This window comes from Pleurodeles waltl, chromosome 3_2 (assembly GCF_031143425.1).
Source record: "Pleurodeles waltl isolate 20211129_DDA chromosome 3_2, aPleWal1.hap1.20221129, whole genome shotgun sequence".
NCBI lineage: Eukaryota > Metazoa > Chordata > Amphibia > Caudata > Salamandridae > Pleurodeles > Pleurodeles waltl.
Window position 1 is genome coordinate 91,289,981 of NC_090441.1, and position 26,780 is coordinate 91,316,760.

Genomic DNA, 26,780 nt, shown 5'->3' on the forward strand with positions numbered 1-26,780 from the left:
TACGTTCTGCGGATGAGGCGGGGAACTGACGCAAGTCTGTTGAGACTGTTGTGGTATTATTAGTGCAGCAGAAGTTTGGTATTGCGCTGATGCGGGAACAGTTGGGTTCCCTATAGTCAGCCAGCATAGCCTGAAGATCTGATATTAGCCTTGAAGGAAGGCCCATCGGGTCTTGTTGAGGCTGAGGTGGCTGGTCATAGTACTGATGATCATAGTAGGAATCATCATCAGAGTATTTCTGAGATTTTATATGCAGTTGTGAAGGGTTTCTAGCTGATGAAGCCGTCTTCATCAGATTCATCATTGTCATGTAGGTGTGACAGTAAAAGGCAAGAAACTTTACTGTGTGAAGTGAGGGTGTCAGGTTCTGTTGTTTATCCCTCTTAAGTGGTGTTTGTAAGGCTGACCAAAACAGAGGCAACGATGTAGGACTATTTCTTTTTGGGTATGCTCTTGATCATCGATGAGAGATGAACCGTAGACAACGGTAGTGGTGTAGTCAATATAATCGTAGACGGGAGCATCGACAAATGTGTCAACAACGAGAATATCATTGACGGGCGCATCATCGACAGGTGTGCCGTTGACGGTCATGTCATCAACAGGGCTGTTAGCGTCGACGGGGGCATCATCAACAGAAGCGTCATTGTTGTAGAAGCTGTAGGATGCAGCATCAACGAGGATGTGACCACCATAGATGAGGATTATTCAGAGGCCGCCGTCGACATGGAAATAGTAACCACCGTACATGTCGTCGATGCGTGTGCTGCCGTCAGTGACATCGTAGACGATCTCATTGTTGATGGTTTTTTTTTTTATTTGTGCTTTAGCTGCGGAGGCGGCGTTGGGCTCAGATTGACATTGCTTCTGATACAGAAGATGTCTTAGATTTTATGAATTTTGTAGAATGTTTCTTGAGAGGGCTTTTAGATTTAGGGGAGCCCTCTGGAGATTTTTTGACTGCCTTCTTAGGAGATCCATTTGCATCATCCTCTGCGTCTTTCGACAGGGATTTTGGTGAGTGACAGAGAAGAGGAGGCACTGTCATCCTCAGAAACCGGGTCAACTCTTGTTTTCAACTTCTGCAGCCACAGAAGAAGACCGCCTTCTCTATCTTTCAAAGTTTTCGTAGAAAATGCACGCCATACCTTGCAGCCTCTAGTTTTATGGTTTGGGCGGACAGTAGATGCAGTCATCATGAGGGTCATTGGAGAATGAATTTTTTTTTATTTTTTTTTTTAATAACACCGTGGGCTCCCATGCCAGTGACAGGAAAGGATTCAAGCATGTGAGTCTAGGAAAGTTCCAATACTGGAGTAATGTAGATAAAGCTTAAGGGTACTCTTTGGAACACAGAATCCTACAATTCCCTATCACTCCCATGGAAGTCCAAAACCTCCCCCTCTTCTCCAGTCGATTTTCAATCAGTATGATACTCTCTGAATTTTGCACAAATGAATTGCTGAGTGAGAGGTCTAGTAGCAAGGAAAGGGCTAAAAACGGGGGTTCTGAATTTAACATGCCAGACTGTTGCTAGCATCCTAGATACAAAGTAGCCATCACAAAGAAATGACTTTTCAGTATAATGAATATTAAGTAGCTAGTATTCTTAACTAGATTGTATATGGCTCCCAACTTGTGCCCCCATCATCCAAGATCATCTGGTAATATATGTCCACCATGCCTAGAGAAGCATTTTGTGATTGCATGAGACTTGAACAGGCACACATGTGAACAAGATTCGATATAGCTATTCGTCAAGTAAGAATAAAGTAATGACACTGGTTACTACCACTACGGCAATCATTATTAAAACTTCATCTATGACAATATAATAAAAAAAATAACAGAACACTATCGAGCCAGACCCATATTTTGACTAACTGTAATTATGGTTGAACACAGTATGTCAGGAAGTAAGAGCTGTAACAGAAGAAAATTAATTTTGAAAACTATTGTACATCAGAATGATGGATAGTTTTGCAGCAATGAGGTAACAATGCTGCCATATTGAACAATAACAAGGTCCAGCAAACGTACTGAACAGATTTCTTTTGTTTTGCTGTATTCTTGTTTAAGATTTTCCAAATATATTGTACAACACTAGTGCACAAGTATTTTGCACCCCTTTTTGAAAATCAACATTAGAAGAAATACATTGAATACATCCACCCTGATATTTAAGAGGCACCAGAAAGCAGCTCACTAGGCAGCTAGCTAAAGTCCTAAATGTAAATTTCTTTACAGTGATGCTCACGAGTATCGGAATGTGGAATAAGATAGAGTTTTAGCTAACTAAAATATCATTGACCGGAAGTTACTTTTAACCAGTCTTGGGTCTGAATGCCTCCTTCACTGTTTGGTTAGTTATTGCATGTGAGTGTATCTGTTCGATCTGCCTAAAACAGGTAGGAATGTAATTCAGATATTGTCAAAGGTTATTTACCTTAAAACTCAACTTTGCATGATATCTCAAAACTATTATCAGGGCTCGGAATAAAACTGTACATGGAATGACAGCTTAAATTGAAAGGATAAGAAGACAAATCTGAATGTAAAATATTTCAGTGAAATTAATTTAAAAGGGATTAACATGTTTACAACTGCTCATGTCATTAGCACAAATTTGCTCTAGAGACAGCGGTTTTAAAATGTAAATAATATGCATCTATTTTTCCTTCAAAAATGTATAAAGATCAGCTCTCCTTCCTTCAAGCAAAGAATAAACGGCAAAGATAGTTGGCCACATCTAAACAGTAGACCCATGTGGTAAACCAGTGTCACTTTTTAAAATGTAGCAGTATATCAAAGGTGCAAACTTTTTTCAAACACTGTACATGTCACCGAAAAAACAATAAGTCCTTTCCAACCTTTTGAGACACTTGCAAAAAGGCATCTTCATCTGCCCAGATGCTGCTAGACAAAAATATATTGGTTTGACTACTGGTCGCCAAGTCACTAAAACAGATCAACACAAACATTCCTCAATGTCCACAGGTAAAGATCAAAATATTCCAGCCGCAATATAATGCGGAACAAGTGCATTTTTGGACAAACTATATACTATAAGAAATATGTACAAATCAATTACAGGCACTTGAAATGTCTTTGGTTGGAATAAACCAACATTGCGGGATGAAGTAGTGTTTAGACCCACTTTGGGCTCAGCAGGCAACGATAATGTTTCTCCATCCATTCTAGGAGAAGGATCACGCTTCCGATAACGCAACCTGCAAGAAAGTAGAATAAGGTTACCACCTTAAAACACTAAAATCATTTTTACATGCACTAGTTATACCCATGCATATTACATAACATATCAAGTGAAATCATAGCATTCATAACAGCACTTATGACATCTCAAATGACATGATTTGTGAGAACAGCAAGTTATAATTTATGTAGTGTGGTGAGTGAGGTGACCACACTGTACAGAGTTGCACAACAGTAATTTGAAGGTGGTGCGTAAAATATAAATCTAAGATATATAACTTTAGAATTTCTAATGTTTGTGTAGTATAAGTTAGGTTTGTATAGAATGAAGAAAGAAAGTTTTCATAACCATAACTTATCCTTTGGTTTTTCATTGAATATGGCCCTGGGGATCCCATTCCCTGGGGCCACCTTCATTTAAAATCCTCCCCCAGCCTTGTTAAGCCCTCGTAACAGCATCACCCAGACCACCCATTCCAATATAGGGAAGGGGGGCCACGCAGACCCCCTTCCCCTCCTCCCCCCTAGCTTCTTTAGGCCCTGGTGACCCCATCTCCCCAGGGCTGTACATACAAGTTAAAAGGGGAGGGGTCAACCCCCCCTCCCCGAGCCGTTATTGGCCCCAAAGACGTTATCATCAAAGGTGGGTGCCCACCCAGGGCACCCACCATACACTTATTGGGGGTCGCATGGGTGCCTCGAGGCTCCCCTGCATGCAGCAGGAGCAGGGATTAGTAGCTGCTCCCTCCAAACGGGAGCAATTTTTTGCTCCGTTTCCCTCCCATCATCAGTGCAGGCAGGGAAACAGATCCAAAGTCCACTCTCAGCGGGCAGGAGCATCTTTAAAGCTCCCGTCCATTAGGGGTGGACTTAGAGCTTGCTACTGCCTGACGGGAGATCAAGAAATGCTCCTGTCAAGCGAGAGCATACACAGGTTTCACTGCCTGTGCAGGCAGGGAAACTGCTATGTCCCAGAGGTGGGCTCTTCGGGACATAGCTACTGAGCCAGGCCCACGGAATGGGGGTCGCCGGGACCAAATATGGTCAGAGGAGGAGGGTCACTCGCCCCCCCCGGCCCCCCAAAAAAATTCAATGGGCTGGAGTCCCTGGGACCATAATCAACTGCAAGGAGGAGTCAGATCAGCAGGGGTGGCAGTGCTAAAAAAAAAAGAAACAGAACAGAATAGACCCCTCCCCCCACAACCCCAGGGTAAAGGGGAGAATTCTGAAAACAAGCATGGGAGTCCGCCCTTTTTTTTTTCTCCAAAAAAGTTGCCACAGATCCTACACAAATTCGAGGCAAAGTTTTAAAGAAAAAAGGTTTTCTGGCCCCAGGCGGTCAGGGTATTCCTACCCAAATCTTATGTATTTTCTTTTTTTAATGTCCCGAGTCCTAAGAAAGCTGCCACCACTTCCTGGTCGAGGTGGTGGCAGCTAATCAGATCTCAGCTTAAGATCTCTCAAGATCCGTCGAGCCTCCATGTCCTAGATATACAAGGTTATTGAGCATTAATTACTCAAACACTACTGAACGAATTTACAGCAAAACACAAAAAGCATTCTTTTTGGTTCTAGGTGCATAGTTCAGCGGTTTAGGCTGCAGCTGTGTTTAAAGTTTTTATGGGAAAATGCACTTTGGAACACTCCTTTTTGACCCTCGGCCCCCACTTGACAAATCACCCCAAACTTTCCATGCGTAAACGAGTCAAAAAGTAGCACTTTTTTGGAAAGTTTCATTGAAATTCGTCAAACTGAGACAAAGTTATAAGCACAAAAAATGAATTTCTTACGTTTAACACGATCCCAAATATAACTACCCAGTGGTGATAGCTACTCGGATATATATATATATGATCAATAAAATTAAACAATGCCGATTGCTAGCCTAAAGGGCAAAGAGGAGAAGGATGATGAAAACCAAACAGCAGAGCCTCTTAGGAAAAAACATACATGCGGTTTGACAGGGAGGGCCTATATTCAGTTGGAGGTGCATGTGAGACTGAAAATCTTCATTTACAGTACTCAACTTAATGTTGCACACAAGTGTTTTAGCCATAACCATGAACAAGGAGGGACATCTCAGCTGTTTTTTTTATTATTTTTTTTAACTTATCTGTCACGACATCTCAACAAGTGAGGCCATTCAATAAGGGAATAGATCATTATCGGGAAGATGGTGCTTAAGAGAACAGTCTGGCTGCTTACTGTATTGATTTAACATAGAGTGTCCTCTCCCAATCATAAGTACTGATCTAAATTATTTAATAACCAAAATATACCAAACAATGGGACCATCATGCCAAAAAACAAATGCTAATACATTCTAAAATATTCATCCTGTTGCCCGCCACTGATCCAAAAGGGCTTTTATAACAAACATTACCTTTTCAGGGCAAAAGTCAGCATTACTTTGCCTCATTTTGCTTGGTCTGCCTTTAATAACTGCATAGCAGAACATCGTAATCACCATCACAAAGAGGAAGTAGCTAGTGTGCATCAGATGCAAGTTAATCAGCGATCGATCATCCTGCAAAGTGTAATCACAACAGAGGTTAAAGTATATACAGGGAAAATAACTTTCACTGCACAACTTTAGCACATTAAAATTTGAAAAGGCCAAAGGTAAAATTTACTGTCACTTTTTTTTTTTTTTTTTATAAACAATTTTACTATATTATTGAAGATACAACAAGTCATATTGAAATCCATCAACAAGCCACATTCATAGTTCAGAATTGGGCCCACACAAGACCATGCAGTACGATTATCAGCAGATCTTACAGTAAAACGCTGATTTATCCAAGTCAAGTCACTCATAGCATGTCCATCCCCCATGGTTTCATTCCATTTACCCAATATTCTGCTATGTTTGGTTGGGCAACCTGAGCCTCGTACACCGGCTTTTCCTCTTGTGCGCACCACTCTATGCCATGTATCCATTGGGCCAATGAGGGAGGCTTCGAGAGTGTCCATTGGGTTGCAATGTCTCATTTAGCTACCAGCAGAGCCATCCCCAAGAAGGCTCAATCTGCACGGGTACCCTCCACTCCTTCAAGGGCACCCAACAGGATTATCAATGGAGGCACTTCTATGTCAGATTCCAGGATGGTGGAGGCTTTGGTGACAATCACCTCACAATAACGTGTTATAACAGGACAGGACCACGTTATGTGAAATAAATCAGCAGGGACCTGTGAACAGTGAGGACAGAGTCAGCTGGAAGTCCTGCTTTAATCATCCTATCTGGAGTGAGGTATACACAGTGTAAGTAGTAGGACTGGACAGGTCAGAGTTGTGATATGGTCAGAACTCGCTCGCCAGTCCTCATCACCTAACGGTCCCAACCAGCCCTCCCAATGAGCTGTAAGGCCCTTCAGGAGGTTCGGGGTGTTGGAACTCCTCACCCTTACCCAGTATACCCATTGTGACTTTGGCCTCCACCAGTCTGAATTCGTGCCTGGCAGAATATGCACCCGTAAAAGTTGTTACAATTTCAGGTATTTATGGAATTGAGCATTGGAAAGAGAATGTGTTGGAGTTCTTGAAACGACGACATATGCACCAGACATCTCCCAAAAGTGTTATGCCAATGGCATCCCATCTGCTAAACCCCTTAAGGGCAGATACCTTGCTGATCCGTGCACCCAGCCATAAGGGGGTCTGTTGGGTGAGATTTGACCACCAGCCAGAGGAACATAGCGCTGCCCTCCAACTGGTGAACACCTTCCGGGTCACCTCAGGAATAGTGTTGGGGACAGGGTCACCATAAAGCATCACCACAATATGAGGAATCCCTAAAATAAAGTAGCTCTAGTTGGTATGCCGGGTCCGACTACCCACCACCCAGCCAATTGCTGACTACCAACAGTTGTGAAGTTAAATAGGATAGTTACAAGTTATACATCCCAAGCCTACCTTCGTAGGGGCCACATTGACAGGGCCAGACGTGGGCGCAAATTGTGCCATAGGAACTGTTTCGAAATGGAGTCCTTTTCGTTAAACCAGTGCCTGGAAATCATGTGGGGAAATTTTGAAGGAGGTAACCGGAGCAGTATCATCATTTTATATTAATGTTATCCTACCAATGATATTTAGAGAAAGTGACTGCCACTTGTGCAGATCTTCGTTAATCCAGGGCAACTCTGATGCCCATATACCAAAAGCTAAGGCTGGACTGGAATAGGGTTTTAAAGCTATCCTGCTTGAGGTGCAATGGGACTAGTACTGATTTGGCTGGATTAACGTCCAGGCCAGAGGCAGCTGAAAAAACACTTGAGTTGCAAACAGTATGGACCACTGTTAGCTGGGTTGGCCAGATGCAAGAAGACATTGTCCGCATATAATGAAATACGATCTTTGTGCCCAGTGGGTCATATGCCTGTATTAGGTGGTCACATCTTAAAATCCTCACCAGGGATTCAACAGCTAAAACAAAAAGGAGTGTGGACAGGAGGCAGCCCTGACAAGTTCCACATCTTATTGGAAAGACACCAGACACTGCTCTGTTAACCAAAACCCATACTGATGGAATAGAGAATCTGCACAAGGCTACAAAATTTAGGACCAAATCTCACTTTTATCAATACTCAAAATAGATAGGTCCAGTCAACAGAGTTGAACGCCTTTACAAAATCTAAGAGGAGCAGTGCCAGCTGGGGAGGTAGGAGGTGACGATAAGCCAGGGCCCCATGAAGGCACCTGAGACAGTGCCTTGTGCTCCTGGCAGGCATGAACTCACATTTCTCCGGGTAGATTAAAGATCAAAGTACCTTTTGCAGGCGTTGGGCAAGGTTGGTATAACTACAATCGTGGCTTGATCGAGTTCTGGGGGAGGGCTCCAGTTTGCACTGCCTCAGCATATATGTTCGCTAGATGGGTAGCAAGGATTTCCCTGTATTTACTATACTACTCAGCAGGGTAGCCATCAGGCCCCAGGGTTTTACCAGCTGCCATTGCCGATATGGCTGCATTAACTTCCTCCAACGTAATGGACTCTTCTAATTCCTGCCTTGAGAGTGGGTGGAGCGGTATTTTATTAATGAGGGGCTGCTAGGGAGGCACAATGGGAATGCACTGTGTCATCATTTATCTCTGGGATGACTCTGCTGGCCGGGGCCAAGAAGCCAGACAGTACAGCAGCTCTCCATTTTTATCACCCCAGCCATAGACCCGCGCAGTAGATGCACATCACATGCGTTTTGCTGTCTCAAGGGAGAGGATCTCTTCTTGAAGAAACAGAAGTTGCCTGGTGATGACGCCATGAGTGGCAGGGGAGAGCTACGCCTCTGTCAAAGCCCTGTCGACCAAGTATGGGGCATCTGGACCCAATTAAGTGGGTTTCCTGCAGCAACATAATAGAGGGAGAGAAGCTCGGGTACAACGAAATAGAAAGGAGCTTTTAACTTGATCTAGAAGGCCATTAACATTCCATAACATTGAAAGGGAGCCTTTCGGGCGTGGGTTATCAGTGGGTGGTTGCATTAAAAGCCATGTTAAGCATGTATAGCTGAGTGTGAGCCCTAAAGAAAAACACTTCCCCATGAGAAACACATCTGGTGTAGCAGCAATGGACCAATGTGACCACATGTGGAAGAAACGTTAAAGCATAGAAAACATTTGACAGGAGAAATACTCAAACATGTTTTGATCAAACCCTCCCCCCCTCAAAATTCCCCTCATCCCATACTTCATGGGTCACCCCATAATGTAAACTCCAAACGAAAAGCAACTTGTCTTGGTGTGGAGTGGTGGACCCCTCCAGGAAGAAGGATCCATGCAATGCAGTCAATGTGATGAGCAGCATGCTGACGTCACAGAGCTTGAAAATGAAATTAGTTGCCACCATTAGGCGCTAACCTCTTTCACTTTGATAGGTACTCAGAGGGCATAGCTCTGACCATCCTACCTCCCCGTAATAACCCTGGCCCCTGTGCACCGATCTAAGAGTGATCCCAAAGCAGAAACTCCCTAGTGGATTCCTGCTTGGTAATGCCCCCAGGACCTTGATCCCTATGTAGAGATCCACCTACTGTACACTACTTTGTTGGGAGTCTAAGTGGTAAGGTGGGTGGAAGGATGCGGTGAGTCTTCAGAAAGCCCACTAGATCAAAGGGAATATGGAGCTAAAAAAAGAAAAAGAGCGAGAAAGGCTATCATACAGAAGAGATTAAAAGAAGGAGTGGGTCTGGCATCAGGCAATGAACCAATTCTAACTGACCTAACAGAAAGTCTGATTGTTCCTGAAGCTGGGAAGATTGTGATCCTAGCACCGCAAACCTTTTGTTGATCATTTTCAGGGAAAAAAACATGTTTTCTTGCACAGAAAGTTTCCCACAACAAACTATTGGTCTATTTTTGCTATTTTCTCTGTTCTCTTCAGGGGAATCCACAAACCCCCTAGCACCTTTAGAATAGCCAACATACAGTAAAAAAAGGAGACAAATGTGGTCTGGATAACTACCGGGGGTGGGGGCGTTCATAGTTGTATAGGAGTGAAATGCCCCTGAAAATGATTCAAAATGAAAAGTCTTGTCTGGGGTGGGGCTAGCCTCAGCAGTTAAGGCGTTTGTCAGGACCCAAGGGGCAGAGGCTTCACATACAATTGATCGAAAACAGCTGGGTCAAGTACTAAATCTTCAGCACCTGACTCAGCGGTAGAACGGGTTAGGCATTCCAAGGATTCTCAAGGGGTGGTAGGTAAACAAAGGCTCAAGACTCATAATACAAACAGTGACCCAAATTACCTCGCCTAATACTTATTTTTGGGACAAAAGAAGTATTTATTACACACAGAAAGTAGAATATACCATACTAAACAACACACACTACTCTCTCTCTCTGGGTGAGCACTTCAGCACTTTCCTAGGCAGCGTTCCCTGAGACCTTCCCCGCCCTCCTCCATACTAACAAACGTGTTCCTAGCAGTTTACTTGAGGTGACCCCTCAGGTGCTGCCCGCATTAGCAACATACAATAAAGTCTTCCTTCGGCCCTAAATGTTAAGCCAGCTATGGCACTAATACACGGAGCTCATTCAAGTCTTAAAAGCCCTGCTGCCTCTGCTCCAGTGTTACCAACCCACTGGCGCGAAGAAATGTTTGGGAACTTGGGTGCATCTTCCTGTGTACCAGAAATGAGAAGGATGGACTATGTCTTCCCACAGTCAGCGGGAACAGCGTGCTGAAGCATTTGCACTCAGTGACTGCTTCTAGGTGCAGCAGGTGGCTTCTCCTTCGCGGTTTGTGCAGTTAAGGTGATGGATAAGTAGAGATGATGCAGGGTCACTTTTGCTGTTGATCTAGAGTCTATCTGATGATTCAGGGGTCTCTTCCAATATGTCCAAAGGTCTGAGGGCTGCCCTGCTGGATGACGGCCCCTCTCTCACCTGGAAAACTAACTGACCTTGTTCCCCTGTCCTAGTAGCAGCAGATCGAAGTCAACATTGATGAATCAATTGAGGGACACATGATCCTACTTTTTTAGTTCATTTCCAGACTCAGATGTGATTTTGTTTCTGGTCCTTTGAAATGAAAGTTGTGGGTAACATCTCCTCCAAAGTGTCCTCTCCTCTGTTCATTTGTGAAAGGGACAATCTGCCATACCAGAAGCGTCTGCAATTCTGACCGACTCAGAACACAGGTCGAGGTAGTTACAGAGGATCACACTGTCAGTCTATATTGAAATATGTCTGTAGGAAGTTGGCTCTGTATGCACTATTTCAAAGTAAGGAATAGTATGCACAGAGTCCAAGGGTTCCCCTTAGAGGTAAGATAGTGGCAAAAAGAGATAATACTAATGCTCTATTTTGTGGTAGTGTGGTCGAGCAGTAGGCTTATCAAAGGAGTAGTGTTAAGCATTTGTTGTACATACACAAGCAATAAATGAGGAACACACACTCAGAGACAATTCCAGGCCAATAGGTTTTTTGTATAGAAAAATATATTTTCTTAGTTTATTTTAAGAACCACAAGTTCAAGATTTACATGTAATACTTTAAATGTAAGGTATTGCAGGTAGGTACTTTAGGAACTTTGAATTAGCAAAATAGCATATACAGTTTTCACATAAATGACATATAGCTATTTTAAAACTAGACAGTGCAATTTTCAACAGTTCCTGGGGGGAGCAAGAGTTTGTTATTTTTTGCAGGTAAGTAAACCACCTACGGGGTTCAAGTTTGGGTCCAAGGTAGCCCACCGTTGGGGGTTCAGAGCAACCCCAAAGTTACCACACCAGCAGCTCAGGGCCGGTCAGGTGCAGAGGTCAAAGTGGTGCCCAAAACGCATAGGCTTCAATGGAGAAGTGGGTGCCCCGGTTCCAGTCTGCCAGCAGGTAAGTACCTGTGTCTTCGGAGGGCAGACCAGGGGGGTTTTGTAGGGCACCGGGGGGGACACAAGTCCACACAGAAAGTACAACCTCAGCGGCACGGGGGCGGCCGGGTGCAGTGTGCAAACAAGCGTCGGGTTCGCAATAGAAATCAATGGGAGACCAAGGGGTCTTTTCAGCGATGCAGGCAGGCAAGGGGGGGGCTCCTCGGGGTAGCCACCACCTGGGCAAGGGAGAGGGCCGCCTGGGGGTCGCTCCTGCACTGGAGGTCGGATCCTTCAGGTCCTGGGGGCTGCGGATGCAGTGCTTTTACCAGGTGTCGGGTCTTTGAAGCAGGCAGTCGCGGTCAGGGGGAGCCTCGGGATTCCCTCTGCAGGCGTCGCTGTGGTGGCTCAGGGGGTCAACTCTGGCTACTCACGGTCTCGCAGTCGCCGGGGAGTCCTCCCTGAAGTGATTGTTCTCCACAAGTCGAGCCGGGGGCGTCTGGTGCAGAGTGCAAAGTCTCACGCTTCCGGCGGGAAACGCGTGTTGTTTCAAAGTTGCTTCTTTGTTGCAAAGTTGCAGTCTTTGGTGAACAGAGCCGCTGTCCTCGGGAGTTCTTGGTCCTTCTAGATGCAGGGCAGTCCTCTGAGGCTTCAGAGGTCGCTGGTCCCTGGGTAAAGCGTAGCTGGAGCAGTGTCTTTAGAAGGGGGGAGACAGGCCGGTAGAGCTGGGGCCAAAGCAGTTGGTGTCTCCGTCTTCTCTGCAGGGTTTTTCAGCTTAGCAGTCCTCTTCTTCTTAGGTTGCAGGAATCTGAGTTCCTAGGTTCTGGGGAGCCCCTAAATACTAAATTTAGGGGTGTCTTTAGGTCTGGGGGTTTAATAGCCAATGGCTACTAGCCCTGAGGCTTACCGCCAGGTGTTACAGTTCCTGCAGGGGGAGGTGATAAGCATCTCCACCCAGTACAGGCTTTGTTACTAGCCACAGAGTGGCAAAAGCACTCTCCCCATGTGGCCAGCAACATGTCTGGTGTGTGGCAGGCTGCTAAAACTAGTCAGCCTACACGGATTGTCGGTTAAAGTTTCAGGGGGCACCTCTAAGGTGCCCTCTGGGGTGTATGTTACAATAAAATGTACACTGGCATCAGTGTGCATTTATTGTGCTGAGAAGTTTGATACCAAACTTCACAGTTTTCAGTGTAGCCATTATGGTGCTGTGGAGTTCGTGCATGACAGACTCCCAGACCATATACTCTTATGGCTACCCTGCACTTACAATGTCTAAGGTTTTGCTTAGACACTGTAGAGGCGTAGTGCTCATGCACTTATGCCCTCACCTATGGTATAGTGCACCCTGCCTTAGGGCTGTAAGGCCTGCTAGAGGGGTGACTTATCTATACTTCATAGGCAGTCTGAGGTTGGCATGGCACCCTGAGGGGAGTGCCATGTCGACTTAGTCTTTTTATCCCCACTAGCACACACAAGCTGACAAGCAGTGTGTCTGTGCTGAGTGAGGGGTCCCCAGGGTGGCATAAGATATGCTGCAGCCCTTAGAGACCTTCCCTGGCATCAGGGCCCTTGGTACCAGGGGTACCAGTTACAAGGGACTTTACCTGGATGCCAGGGTGTGCCAATTGTGGAAACAAAAAGTACAGGTTAGGGAAAGAACACTGGTGCTGGGGCCTGGTTAGCAGGCCTCAGCACACTTTCAAATCAAAACCTAGCATCAGCAAAGGCAAAACTTCAGGGGGTAACCATGCCAAGGAGGCATTTCCTTACAATGTCTCACAAAGGTTCGAAGGCCTAAGCCTTCCCAACTATGATGATTCCCGAGGCCTACAGAGCCAACCTTATTTTACCCATCATCCCTGGGTTTCCATAACAGAACCCACATGCCTATATGTTATGTACCAAGCAAAGGCGCACGCGCGCACACACAAAAAACACAGCCTGCACAAAAGCATCATGTGCTGCACAGAGATACATTCAGACATCATGCAGGCCAAAGCTGAGTTAAGTACAAAGCAAGAGGGGGTCCAGATAACCATGAAGCTAGGCCACTCAGGGTACGGGTGCGCATCTTTCACCATGCAGCATTTTTTGTCCCAACATGATTAAACGTCCATATTATTTTTAAGTAACATAAGAGAAAACTTCCATAAGAAGACTAAAGAATAGAGAAAAGTGCATAAGATAAGGAAATCAAAATTTTTTAAAAAATAAACATTCACAATAGAAAGAAAAAAAACTGGGAAAACAATCTTTGCTTTACAAGCCTCAAAGAGCTGCATACCAGAAAAGTCCACTAGAGGACAGAAACACACCTACAATAGAGAAACTAGGCAACTTTAGCCCATGGTGCGCACAGAGATGTGTATGGTTTGGGATTGAACGAAGGAGGGGCCGAGGAGAGGCTTTTAGGATTTTGGGGCTTGTAGCAGGATTTTTTCCCGGAAGGTGGAGGTTGGGAGTGGAGGGTGGTGTTGGGGAGGGAGTGGGTTCAGAGTCCGTTAACTAGGTGCCAGCTGTGGTACTTCTGTGAAATGACTACCTTTCAGACGTGAAGGCTGGATCTCCATCAGTAGTAGCAGTTAGCTTTTAAGTCTTCTAGCAAGTTGCACAAAATGGTCATCTGATTGTTTCTTTAAGACTGATCCCAGATAACTTAGCAATCAGTTGTATGCAGGCTCCTCTGATTCTAAATCATCGCAATGTTTATGTCCACTGCAGGAGAAGGTCCAAACCTCCTGCAAACTAGGGCCGGAATCTGGCTTTCTACATTCTTTCAAGTACTGGGCTGTGAAGGATAAACAAGGTTTACCCCTAATGCAATCCTTAAAGTTCCCACACCCTACACTAGTGCATTCATTAAAGCATGATGCATGTTCGGTTCTGAAAAAAGGGACTGGTGTCATTAGCAATCGGCCAGAGCAGATTTTTCCAGCTCCATTCTTCACCCAGTCTACCTCAGAGTTATTGGTATTCTTGTACCTTCATGAAGCACTCTGACACCGCACTAGCAAGATTGCCTATACACCCCCCCCCCTGCAGCCCAACAGTTCAAACCACATTATGAGGCATAGCTCCCAGAGGAGACAACAACCCACAGCAATCCCACCATTTACCCCAAGTCTCAACAAATATCGCAGAAATCCCCAGGCAGCATAAATTGGTTCCTCCTGCTTGGCACACCAGTACATAACTGCACGCTACTGCACCAACTTCGGCGGGTCTGATCTGTGCCATAATTGCACATCGTCTTAAATTTATTTTAATTTATAAAGCAACCCTTAAAGCCTTATTATGAAAAAAAGCCATATAATATAAAACGATCTATCATTAGGGCAACACGGCACTTAAAAAAATTTCATATAGTTCACTAAAACCCACAATTTCATTAAAAAACAGTTTATGTATTTGGCTCTTTTCTGTGGAGTGATAGCACAGACTTAAACACCTAATGGTTGGTGTGTCCAAGTATAAGCCCAATAAGCAAACATCCTGGGGGGGTGTATGTCGAGTGTGCCCCGACCTTAAGAGTACAGGTGACAAAGCCATGCATCGGTCATGACCAAGTTGAAATGACAAGCAAATTAATCTAGTTATTTTTTTCTAATACAACAGAGTAGCAGTTCTTTGGATCTTTGGACAGTTAAGATCACAAGTGTTTTTCATTTAATTATATGTAATATGTTCATTCAAGCTCTGCATAAAGGCATGCATAAAATGAAACTCAGTAAGAATTGATTAAAACTTTGATGAATCAAACAAAATATACTTTTATAGCGCAGCTAATCACATCAAGGCGTATCTAGGTGCTGTGCAGGATTCAGTGAAAGAGACAGGTCTTGAGTCTCTTCCTGAATTGGTTCAGTGAGAGTGCTGTGCGGAGGTGGAGAGGCAGGTCGTTCCAGGTAGGTGAAGGAGCTTTCTCCGAAGCAGCTGCAGTGGATGTGGGGCATGTGAGCGAGGATGCGTTGGGCAGAGCGAAGGCTTCTGGTCGGTAGATGGAAGGTCAGGGGGTAGTTCACGTAGGCTGGGCCTTGGTCATTGAGGGCTTCGTAGGTGTGGGTAAGGAGCTTAAAATGGCATCTTTTCTGGACGGGGAGCCAGTGGCGGTCTCTTAGATGCTGGGTGATGTGTGTTTTCTTGAGCAGGTTGAGGATCAGTCTGGCTGCTGCATTCTGGGAGGTCTGGAGTCTTTGCATGAGTTTGGTGGTGGTGCCGATACAGAGCATTACTGTAGTCAAGTCAGCCGGTGATGAGGGCCTGTGTTACGGTTTTCCTGGTGTTGATAGGGAGCCATCTGAAGATTTTCCGAAGCATGCGGAGCATGTGGAAGCAGGATGTGGAGATGGCGTTGACCTGTCATTTCAAGGAGAGTTCACTGTCCAGGATGATACAGAGGCTGACCTGTCGGTTCATGGAGAGCTTACTGTCCAGGGTGATACTGAGGGTCCAGGATGATACCGTCGTTCCTTCGACGTGAGGGGTCCGTCCAAACTGTGTAGTCCACAAGGTGTTGTTCCAGAGGATGGTGTGTTTCTGCTAAAGATCAGCACTTGTTTTGTCTGTGTTGAGTTTGACAGTTGCCTTTCAATCATGTCACAACGTTCGTCATACAGTTGTGGAAGATGGTCTTTGCTTATGTGGGGTCCTATGAGAGGGAGAGGATGAGCTGTGTGTCACTGGAGTAGGAGATAAATAAATGTCTGCGAGATGTGTCATATAGATGTTGAAGAGGGTAGGGCTGAGAAGTGAGCCTTGGGGTACTCCTCAGACGGTGTGCTCCGGTTGTGAGGAGAAGGGAGGGAGGCTGGCTCTCTGGGTGCATTCCGTGACTAAGGATGCTATCCATTTGAGTGCGTAGTCGGAGATTTAAACCTGGCGTAGTCGGTTGATGACTGTGTGGTGGGCGACGGTGTCAAAAGCTGCGGAGAGATCCAGGAGGATGAAGGTGGCCGACTCTCCTCTGTCAAGAAGGGACTGAATGTCGTCTGTTGAGGCAATGAGGGCTGTCTCAGTGCTATGATTGTTTCTGAAGCGCGATTGGGTAGGGTCCAACAGTTTGTTTCTTTACAGATGCTCAGTGAGTTTGAGGTTGATGGCTTTTTCTAGGACTTTGGCTGGGAATGGGAGGAGGGAGATGGTACACAAGCTCACTGGGGTTTGTTGACGGTTTCTTGAGGAGGAATCTCACCTCTGCGTGTTCCTTGCATTGGGAAAGGTGGCTGTGGTTATTGAAGCGTTGAGGATGACTATGAGCTGGAGGCTGATCTTGGTGTTTCTGAAGTTGAAGAGACAATGGACACATGGGTCGGTGGGTGCTCCTGAGTGGATGGAGTTCAGAGACATCATTGTGCTTTGTTGTTCCCATGTCGTGAGCGGATGGCTGGTGGTTGATGTTGATGGGTGCTGAGGAGGTTGGAGGGTTTGGGATCGAAGTTGTGTAGATGGTTGTTATATAAAAGGTCAGCCCATCCAACTAAGTGGAGAGGTTTCAAAGATAAACCAGACTGCTGCATTCTCTTTCTCATATTGACCCAGGAGAAACAAGTATCTGCAAAGGACTTGCAAAGCCTCAGCTCTAATACAGTATAAAGATGTACTACACTTTTGTTTGGTTTTCTGCAAGATTCATTCATATAGCGGACATTCAAACTGTTAAGCATGGGGGAAAGCAGCATCAGTTTGATGTGCGTTGCGGCAGAGGACCCACAAAGCCCAACAAATCGAGTGCTTCTGTGAGGAATTCTCCCTTTGCAGCTTTGGCTCAACTGAAAGGCTTTCCTCAGTCAAAAAGCGAGAAAACATAAGGTAGAGATTAATTATATAAAATTCTCAAACCAATTTAGTAAAAAGGAGAGATGTGCAATGACTAAAAACAATCAAAATCTATGAAAGAGACCAGATGAGATGTTGTGAAGTTTTAAAGAAGTGCCTAAAAACAACTATAGAAACTGTGGCTAAAATACACTGAAACTGGACGTGGCCAAGACGGCGGTGGCTAGGACACGTTTCCTCCTTTCTCTGTCCTCTACCACTCAATGCTTCAAACAGCGCCTTTACTGCCGGAATCATCGAACCCCAAAGCCTACTACGGACAGTGGAAGTGACACTGTGGCCGCCACAACGCCGTAGACACTCTTTCTGGGCCAGGACAAGCCCGCTGCCAGCAGGGCCTCAGAGGAGTGTGGCACCCACGAGACAAGACAGCAGGCCCTGGTCTTAGAATACAAGAGATGCAGCTCCAGTGATTGGATCTGACAGCTTGGTTGCGGCCATTCAGGCAGGCAGAGATCCTAGACGGACTCCACTGAACCAGACAGCAGAGGGTCCGTTGCAGTGGACTCCGGGAGGTAGTGGTGAGTAGGGCCGCTGACAGGGCCTTCTCCACCCCCTACCCCTCCCTCCCTTTACACCCCCCTCATCCACCTCAAAATTCTACCCCTTACAGCCCCATAACCCCCCCACCTCCCCGGGGCACAGATGGAGATATGCAGCAATTTGGACCTCATGCTCGGGTTCACCTGGGTTCCGCAGTGCCCATGAGCACCCCTAAGGAACACAAGAGTTGGGGTCCTGAGCTGACCACACTGGGGGCATGGCACCCCTGGCGCCTCCTGGGCTGATGGACAGGCCTAGGCCCCTGGGACCTCATGACCCATGATTGATGAGGCCGGTTCCTGCATCAAGTGCTGGCCCTTGCCTGGTTTAGACCCTGGCCCTTCCTCCTTACAACGCTGGTGAGTGCACTTCTCAGGTGTAACAACTCCAACCTAGGGCTATGGCAGGAACCGAACACCACTCAGAGTGATGATGCTGAAAGCCCAGTGACATGCTCTTTTCTGGAGGCCTTGTTCGCCTCTCTGCACGACAACCTGCAGACCTCTCCTCTGACACACGGGACATACACCGTGATCTGGACAGAGTTGGGGAGAGGGTCTCCGATCCAGAGGATAAAGACATGGGCCTCAGTGAAGAGATCAAATAGCTGCAACAGGAGGTTCTCTGGCTCCAAGAACAGCAAATGGGCCTACAGGCACATATCGAGGGCTTGGAAAACCACTTGAGGCGGAATAACATCTGCATCCCAGGGGGTCCCAAACAATGTGGGGGGAACCGACTGGGGGGAATATATTGATGCCCTTTATTAGTATGATGTGGAAGACTCAACGGAAATGGAGATAAAACTTGATCAGTTCCACTGGGTGGAGCTGCTGAGACCTGCAAATGGCCCTCCTGCTGACATCCTAGTGTGTGTGCATGGTTTTCACATGAAAGAAACCATCCTGCGCAAAGCTTGTGATATACATCCATTCCAGCTTAGTGGTCATGCCCCCTTGCTCTTCCGAGACCACGTGGCCAAAACACTTCAGATACGGGGTGACTTTGGACATAGTACTGCCTACCTACGGAACTAAGGTATGTCATATTCCTGGGGTCATCCTTTTGGGATCATCTTCGATCCCTTCAGGAGGCCTGAGAGGGGTAGAGATTCCTCTCTGGATGGGTGTTCAGCGAGCCATGAGCCCATAAGGTCGGACGACACAACGAACAAGCTGGTGACGGTCAAGGCATGCCCCTCAAAACATATGCCCAGACCCAGAGACTAGAGCCCTGTAAAGGAAGTCTGATTTTTACTCGTTGTCTGGAAACACAGAAAACCCTGATACACTCTGAAGACAGTGGTCCTTAGCTCCGATCGGATCTCCCTCTGGCAGAGGGGGCATGGAGATGCGGGAATGGACTGTGGGGGTCCTACAGACTTGATCTGGTCCTGCCATCTTTTCCTGGAAGGGAGGACTCTTCTCTGTGATCTCCTTGATTAATGGACTGACTCAAGTCTTTGATGTTTTTTTTTTTTCACTGTGTTCATTTGGGGGGTTATGTGGTTGATCTGGCTCCTTAGTCTAACAAAGTCATTCCTTGGCTATTTACCCGTGTAGGAAGCCGGTCCTGTATCTACTATTTCAAAAGGAGATATAGAGTGCACAGCACAGAGTCCAGGGGTTCCCCAGAGGCTTGACATAGGCAAAAATAGATAATACTAACGCTCTATTTTTGGTAGTGTGGTCGAGCAGTTAGGCTTATCAGAGGGTAGTGTTAAGCATTTGTTGTACACACATAAGCAATAGAAGAAACACACACTCAAAGACTCAACTGCAGACCAATAGGGTTTTATATAGAACAATATGTTTTTGTTACTTTGTTACCAGAACCTGAAGATTCAGTTCAGAAGTAAATACTGTTGCAGGTAAGTACTTGCCAAAGACATCAATGTAACTTTGTTCAACTTTACTCAAGTGAACAGTTTTTAAGAAAATAGAGAATATCTATTTTAAAAGTGGACACTGCATTTTCTGAACAGTTCCTGGGGGAAGAAGATTAAGTACTGTTTCAGAGGTAAGAACACGACCTACAGTTCCAGTCTCCGGGTTATAGGTAGTCAACCGTTGGGGGTTCAAGTTAACCCCCAAACACCCACCACCAGCAACACAGGGCCGGCTGGGTGCAGCGGTCAAAGTTGAGCAATTTTAACGAGGGCTCCTATGGAGACAGGGGGAACTCGGAATTCAGTCTACCAGCAGGTAAGTACCCGTAGCTCTAGGGCAGACCATGGGGGATTAGAAGAGCACTGGAGGGGCTACAAGAAAGCAACAAACTCGCACCCTCAGCAGCACAGGGATGGCCGGGAGCAGGGTACAAACAGGACGTCGGGCTCCCAATGCTGGTCAATGAGGGGACCCCGGGTGGGCACTCAGACACTGAAGCTAAGGTTCAGGAGGTCAGTTCGGACTGATCACCAGCTGGACGATGAGGAGGACTGCTTGCCGAATGTTGCTGCACCGGAGGTCAGGTTTTCCTAGGCCTTGGGGCTGCGGGTGGAGTGGTCCTTTTAGGCGCCTGATATCTTTGTCCAGGGCTGTCGCAGTCAGAGTGGTCCTCAGGATTACCGCTGCAGGTGTCGTCTTGGAGGGCAGGAGAGGTCATCCCAGGGTGGGCACTTGCTCGTGAACGCCTGGGGACTATCTCTAACTGATTGGGCCACCTGGACACGGGCCGTAGGCATCGGGTGCAGGATGGTCTGGATTCCCGGATTCGGGGAGGCTCTGGAGTCCTTTGTTGGAAAGTTTTGTGGACAGTGCTACAGTCCTTGGGAGTTCTCGGTCCTCTTTGATGCAGAGCAGTCCTCTGTAGCTTGGCAGAGGTCACTGATCCCACTGACTGCGTCGCTTTCTTTGTGCAGGTTCTCTGAAGCAGGAGACAGACCGGTAGGGCTGGGACCAAGTCAGTTTGAGTGTCGTCCTTCTCTGCTGGGGTTTCAGCTATGCAGTCCTTATTCTTCTTGTGAGGTCACCAGGAATCTGGCGAGTTGGGTTCAGGGAAGCCCTTAAATACAAGATTTAGATGCGTTGGAGGGGTCAGAGGGCAGTAGCCAATGGCTAATGTCCCGGAGGATGGCTACACCCTTCTTGTGTCCACTCCTATTGGGGAGGGAGGACTCAGACCTAACCCTATTGGTCCCTGTCTTCCAAACAAAGATGGAGGATTCTGCAAGGAGGGGGTCACTTCAACTCTGGACATCTTAGGAGTGGTCCCAGCTGAAGTGGTCACTCCTTGTTTTTCATAAGTTTCCCGCCACACTTGCCGCCAAAAGTTGGGCTTTGTCTGAGGGGTGGGCATCTCCACTAGCTGGAGTGCCCTGGGGCACTATAACATGAGGCCTGAGCCTTTGAGGCTCACCGCCAGGTGTTACAATTCCTGCAAAAGGGTGGGGGGGGGGAGGGGGGGGGAGATGAAGCAATTCAACCCAGAGCAGGCTTTGTTTCTGGCCTCAGAGAGCACACAGGCCCTCACCCCATGGGGTCAGAAGCTTCCCAGTATTCAGTGAAGCCATTATAGAACTGTGGAGTTCGTAATGACAAACTCCCAGACCATCTACTCAATATGGCCACACTGCACTTACATTGCCTAAGAATGGACTTAGACACTCTAGGGGTATAGTGCTCATGCAGCTATGCCCTCACCTGTGATATAGTGCACCCTGCCTTAGGGCTGTAAGGCCTGCTAGAGGGGTGACTTACAGGCAGTGTTTTGTGGGCATGCCAACCTGTGGGGGATGCCATGTAGACTTTGCCGTTTTCTCCCCACCAACACACACAATCTGCAATGGAAGTGTGCATGTGTTTGGTGAGGGGTCCCTTAGGGTGGCCCAACATACTGAAGCCCTTAGGGACCCTCCCTGGCACAGGGCCTTTGGTACCACTGGTACCTTTTACAAGGGACTTAGCTGTGTGCCAGAAGTGTGCTAATTGTGGAAACAATGTTGCATCTTTAGGGAAAGAACACTGGTGTTGGGGCCTGTTTAGCAGGATCCCTGCACACTCTCAGTCAAGTCAGCATCAATACAAGGCAAAAAGGGTGGGGTGGGGGGGGGGGGGGGGAGTAACTGCAACAAGGGCCAGTTTCCTACACCGTGGCATAACACAGGGAGATACTGATATTGTTTATAAGGCATGTGAATGCACAAAGACATTGTGGTGTTAGCGTCTGCAAACTTAATACAACAGTGGATTATAAAAGGGCAGGGAGGAAGATAAAAGGCATGTTTCAAGTAATTTCCTGAAATAGGTGAGATTAGGCTGGGTTTTAAGATGCCAAGGTAGCTTTTTCCATAAATTACAGGTGGAAGAGACAAAGTTTCTGCCACCCCAAGATGCCTTGTTACTTTTGGGAATTACCACAGTTTTGGATGCAGATGATAGAAGAGTCCCCCTAAGTCTATACCATTCAAATTTCTTCGGAAGGTAAACTGTCATATGAAGGGCTTTATGAGCCATGCAGAGTGCCTTAGACACCACTCGCTTCTTTGCCCGGGAGCCAATGTAGCTCCACTACTGAATGAGAGGCCGAATTGAAGTTAGGAATTCTCATTAGGCGACAAACTGCTGTATTCTGTAAATCTTGTAATTTGTTTTTAAAAAATGCCCATATAAAGGGCATCACATTAATCTACCCTGGACAGTACAAGTGACATGATTACAGTTTTCTGGAGTTCAAAAGGAATGAATGGGAGATTCTTTCCCAAATTTCTTAGGAGGAAAAAGCAAGAAGTAAGCTTATTAATCTGATCCGCAAATGTTAATTTTGTACTGAAGATTACTCCCAAATTCCTAACTTAGTGGACAAAAGTAGGAAGGGTTCCCAGATGTTGGGGCCACTATGAAGCATTCAAGAAGGAGGTGCCTTTCATAAACAGCAGAACTTCGTTTTTCTCCGAATTTAATTTAAGACCATTGTCTCTCACCCATCTAACTACTTCACTCATACAACTGCTGAAGCGATCAGAAACCTCATCTACGTCACTTGCGATCAACACCACGATTTGGGTGTCATTTGCATTTGAGATTGTCGAAAAAACGAAAGATGGAATCAACCTTGCTAAAGGTACTACAGCAACATTAAAGAGCATAGGGCACAATGAGGATCTTTGGGAACACCACAGGGCAGTGAAAAAGACCTTGATGTAAATTCACAAAGAGAGACCCTTTGTTTTCTGTTTGCAAAAAAAGGAGTAGAACAGATGGAGCACTGACCCGCTGATCACTATCTTTGCTAGTCGATCTATTAACACAGTGTGGCTCATGGTATTGAAAGCTGTGGATAGATCGAAAAGGTCCACCGTAGCCTTCCTTCCTCTAAATGCAATCAATTTGATTTCTTCTGTGGTGATTATCAAGGCAGATTCACTTCTATGGTTTTTTCTAAAACCATACTAAACGCCATTCAGAATTTCATTTTGTCCAAGAAGGCTGAAAGCTCTGCATTAAAATATGTTACTAGAATTTGTGCCGGCATCGGCAGGCGTGAGATGGGGCACTAACTTTTTACATCATTGGGATTGAGGGAGGGATTTCTTTTTTTTTTTTGTTAAATCAAAAGGAAGGATAGATGTCTTTTTCCAATCATTGGGAAAATGTCTGGAGATGATGATGCCGTTGAGTAGGTTGGTGAGGGGCACTGCTACCGTGCCAGCTATCTGGTAAAAAACTTTTGGGATGGGGTTCGTAGGTCAGAGGGGGCACCTGATTTGGTGGTACAACTGTTCTGGTCAGGGAGAGGGTCCTGAAATCCTGTCTGTTAACACTGGTTGACCTCTCCAAATGATCATTGAACCTTTTTGGTCCATATATGCCCCTGCATTTGTTAAACTGGTTATGTCCAGAAATAATCTTTTTCCTTATCAGGAGTTCCTCATTCATGAAAAGTTCGGAGTCCAAATTAGCTCGACTGAGGTCACCTCAAAAATCAGTGTCTTCTGTTTGTTTGTGACAGCATCTGCAATCATTCCAAAAATCAAACAAGTAATGGCAGCCACAAGATGACACTATTCTCTTATGTTGATACATCCGGGTTCTGCATATGTGCAAAAGAATACCATTTCCCTTTTACAATGGAGAATTGTGTGTGCACTGAAGATCATCATTTCTATCTTGAGATCTTCAAACGTGCGAAGAGTCATGTCCCGCCTTGCACAAGCGTGAATCAATACCACCACATGCACGTTTGTCAGCTATGTCTAACTGAATTTCATGCAAGCCCTATAAAAAGGTACACTAACGTAAAGTTAGATGCTTCACAACTGTGTTCTCAGCAGTCCTGAAGCTCTGGAAGATTCCTTGAAAATGATTCCATTCCAGTTGTGCCACATCTTCTTTCTAATCTTCTATTCAGTTCCTCCTACCAGTGCCTTCCATTTTGATTGCTTCTCCTGCATCTTACTATGATCCCTGTCTCCTGTCTCTATGAAGCCAGCATTCTGTCTTTACAAGTCTGGCTAGTCCCAGTCGCAGACCTGCTTTCCTGGATTCTAATTTTTTTTTTTTTTTAAATCACTATTGCTCTAAAAGCCTGCTCGAATCATGCTTAATACCCGGTCTCTTGGTTCCAACCCTTAGAAGTCTATCTCTCCTTACTTCTGGATGCCTAGCTCGAGTCTACAAGTACTCATCATTCTCGTCCTTTGGTGGTGCTGACCAGGCTACTCCACGACTACTAGTGTTTATTTGATTTGTAATTGATTACCAGGTTCAAGGTTGCTACTCTTTTCCATCACCTTGTCCTCACAACTGAATAGTTTGTGTGGTGCAGTATGGCTTAATATTGGCTCCTATAATATTCAGCGGTACAAAGCAGATGCAAGCGGGGATCTGTACTAGCTAAACAGTAGATTACAATTCATCAAAAGGCCAATGGTACTTAACACAAAATTCTTCTCTATGTATGACATTAGTAGACTGAAGATTTTTCTTGTCTGCCTGGTAAATTGGATGGCTAGGTTCTCCATCAAACTAACCCCATTCAACACAGTGGTCCTATTAATCTACTCACTAATTATCCTACTTCTCAACAATCCAGGTTTTTCACTTAGAACTACACTAGAACCCTCAAATGAGTTCACCAATTTCATTCTGTGACTCATCTGATATTTCCACACAAATCCACCCTAATGAAAACAGCCTTCAACCATAAAAAAGAGGCAATGTGAAATACAGACAATCTCAGAGTGGATACTTGACGGGGTCCACGAGTGAGAAAAAAAAACCCTAGTCACCTGAACGTTGAAGAGGTGAAGATAAACAACTTTTTTCTTAGAGCTTCCAAATTCCACTGGTGAGCTATGTATCAGTCACTTCTTAAGTTGTTTTCCAGCAACAGAAAGACACAAAAGCTCTAGGAAGCGGTTCAACCAAAAAACAAAGCTTCTCTGCAGATGTCCACACCAAGGGTCATCTTTCAGGACGTTGTGTCGAAATGGCTGAAAACAGAGCTCAGAAACAAGTCACCCTAATTAATGTTGGTCTCAAGTCCAGCCTAGAGACATTCACACACAAAGCCTGATGAACATCATGAGGTTGCAGCAAACCCATCAGGCTTTGCTAATTGTATAGTATACGCACACGGAGGATATCGGACAAACTTTATTTTCAAGCAGTACATAAAAGTAGCCTTCTAATCTAACAACAACAGAAGAGGCTTCGTTCTTGATAAGCCTCCCTCTCACTGTACAATTTCATGCGAAACTGAGCTGCTTAGATGTTTGACACGGTGATCTCCTACAAGTTATGTTATTATATGACAATCTTTCCTTTTTTTCCAGGTTTACATACCTATGCATTGCACATTTAAAAATAAATAAATTACAAAATGAAAATGTAGCAGAAGATGCAAGATATTTGTTAGCATAAAATGTATTCTCCCCTTGTAGCGATTCTACTAGATCTCCAGAAGTCCCTTTAAAAAAAAAAAAAAAGAGTCTTGTAAGGAAATGCCTCCTTGGCATGGTTACCCCCTGACTTTTTGTCTTTGCTGATGCCAAGTTATGATTTGAAAGGGTGCTGAGGCCTGCTAACCAGGCCCCAGCACCAGTGTTCTTTCCCTACACTGTACCTTTGTCTCCACAATTGACACACCCTGGCATCCAGGTAAGTCCCTTGTAACTGGTACCCCTGGTACCATGGGCCCTAATGCCAGGGAAGGTCTCTAAGGGCTGCAGCATGTCTTATGCCACCTTGGGGACCCCTCACTCAGCACATTCACACTGCTTGCCAGCTTGTGTGCGCTGGTGGGGAGAAAATGACTAAGTCGACATGGCACTTCAGTGCCATGCCAACCTCACACTGCCTATGGCATAGATAAGTCACCCCTCTAGCAGGCCTTACATCCCTAAGGCAGGGTGCACTATACCACAGGTGAGGGCATAGGTGCATGAGCACTATGTCCCTACAGTGTCTAAGCAAAACCTTAGACATTGTAAGTGCAGGGTAGCCATAAGAGTTTAAGGTATGGGAGTCTGTCATACACGAACTCCACAGCACCATAATGGCTACACTGAAAACTAGGAAGTTTGATATCAAACCTCTCAGCACAATAAATGCACACTGATGCCAGTGTACATTTTATTGTGAAATACACCCAGAGGGCATCTTAGAGATGCCCCCTGAAAACATACCTGACTTCCAGTGTGGGCCGACTAGTTATGCCAGCCTGCCACACCAGACATGTTGCTGGCCACATGGGGAGAGTGCCTTTGTCACTCTGTGGCCAGGAACAAAGCCTGTACTGCGTGGAGGTGCTTCTCACCTCCCCCTGCAGGAATTGTAACACCTGGCAGTGAGCCTCAAAGGCTCACCCCCTTTGTTACAGCGCCACAGGGCATCCCAGCTAGTGGAGATGCCCGCCCCTCCGGCCACTGCCCCTA

General features: G+C 45.8%; 1 protein-coding gene across 1 annotated transcript in view; it reads right to left on the bottom strand.

Moving 5' to 3' along the window:
* Positions 1-1,869: 1,869 nt before the first annotated feature.
* The window catches only part of TMEM248 (transmembrane protein 248), an 85,734-nt gene continuing 60,823 nt past the window's right edge, over positions 1,870-26,780 (bottom strand). The window contains exons 6-7 of the mRNA XM_069226870.1: positions 5,597-5,740; positions 1,870-3,230 (exon numbers count right to left, since the gene is read on the bottom strand). Coding sequence (XP_069082971.1) covers positions 3,210-3,230; positions 5,597-5,740 — 165 coding nt within the window. The 3' untranslated portion in view covers positions 1,870-3,209. The remainder of the gene's footprint in view (positions 3,231-5,596; positions 5,741-26,780) is intronic.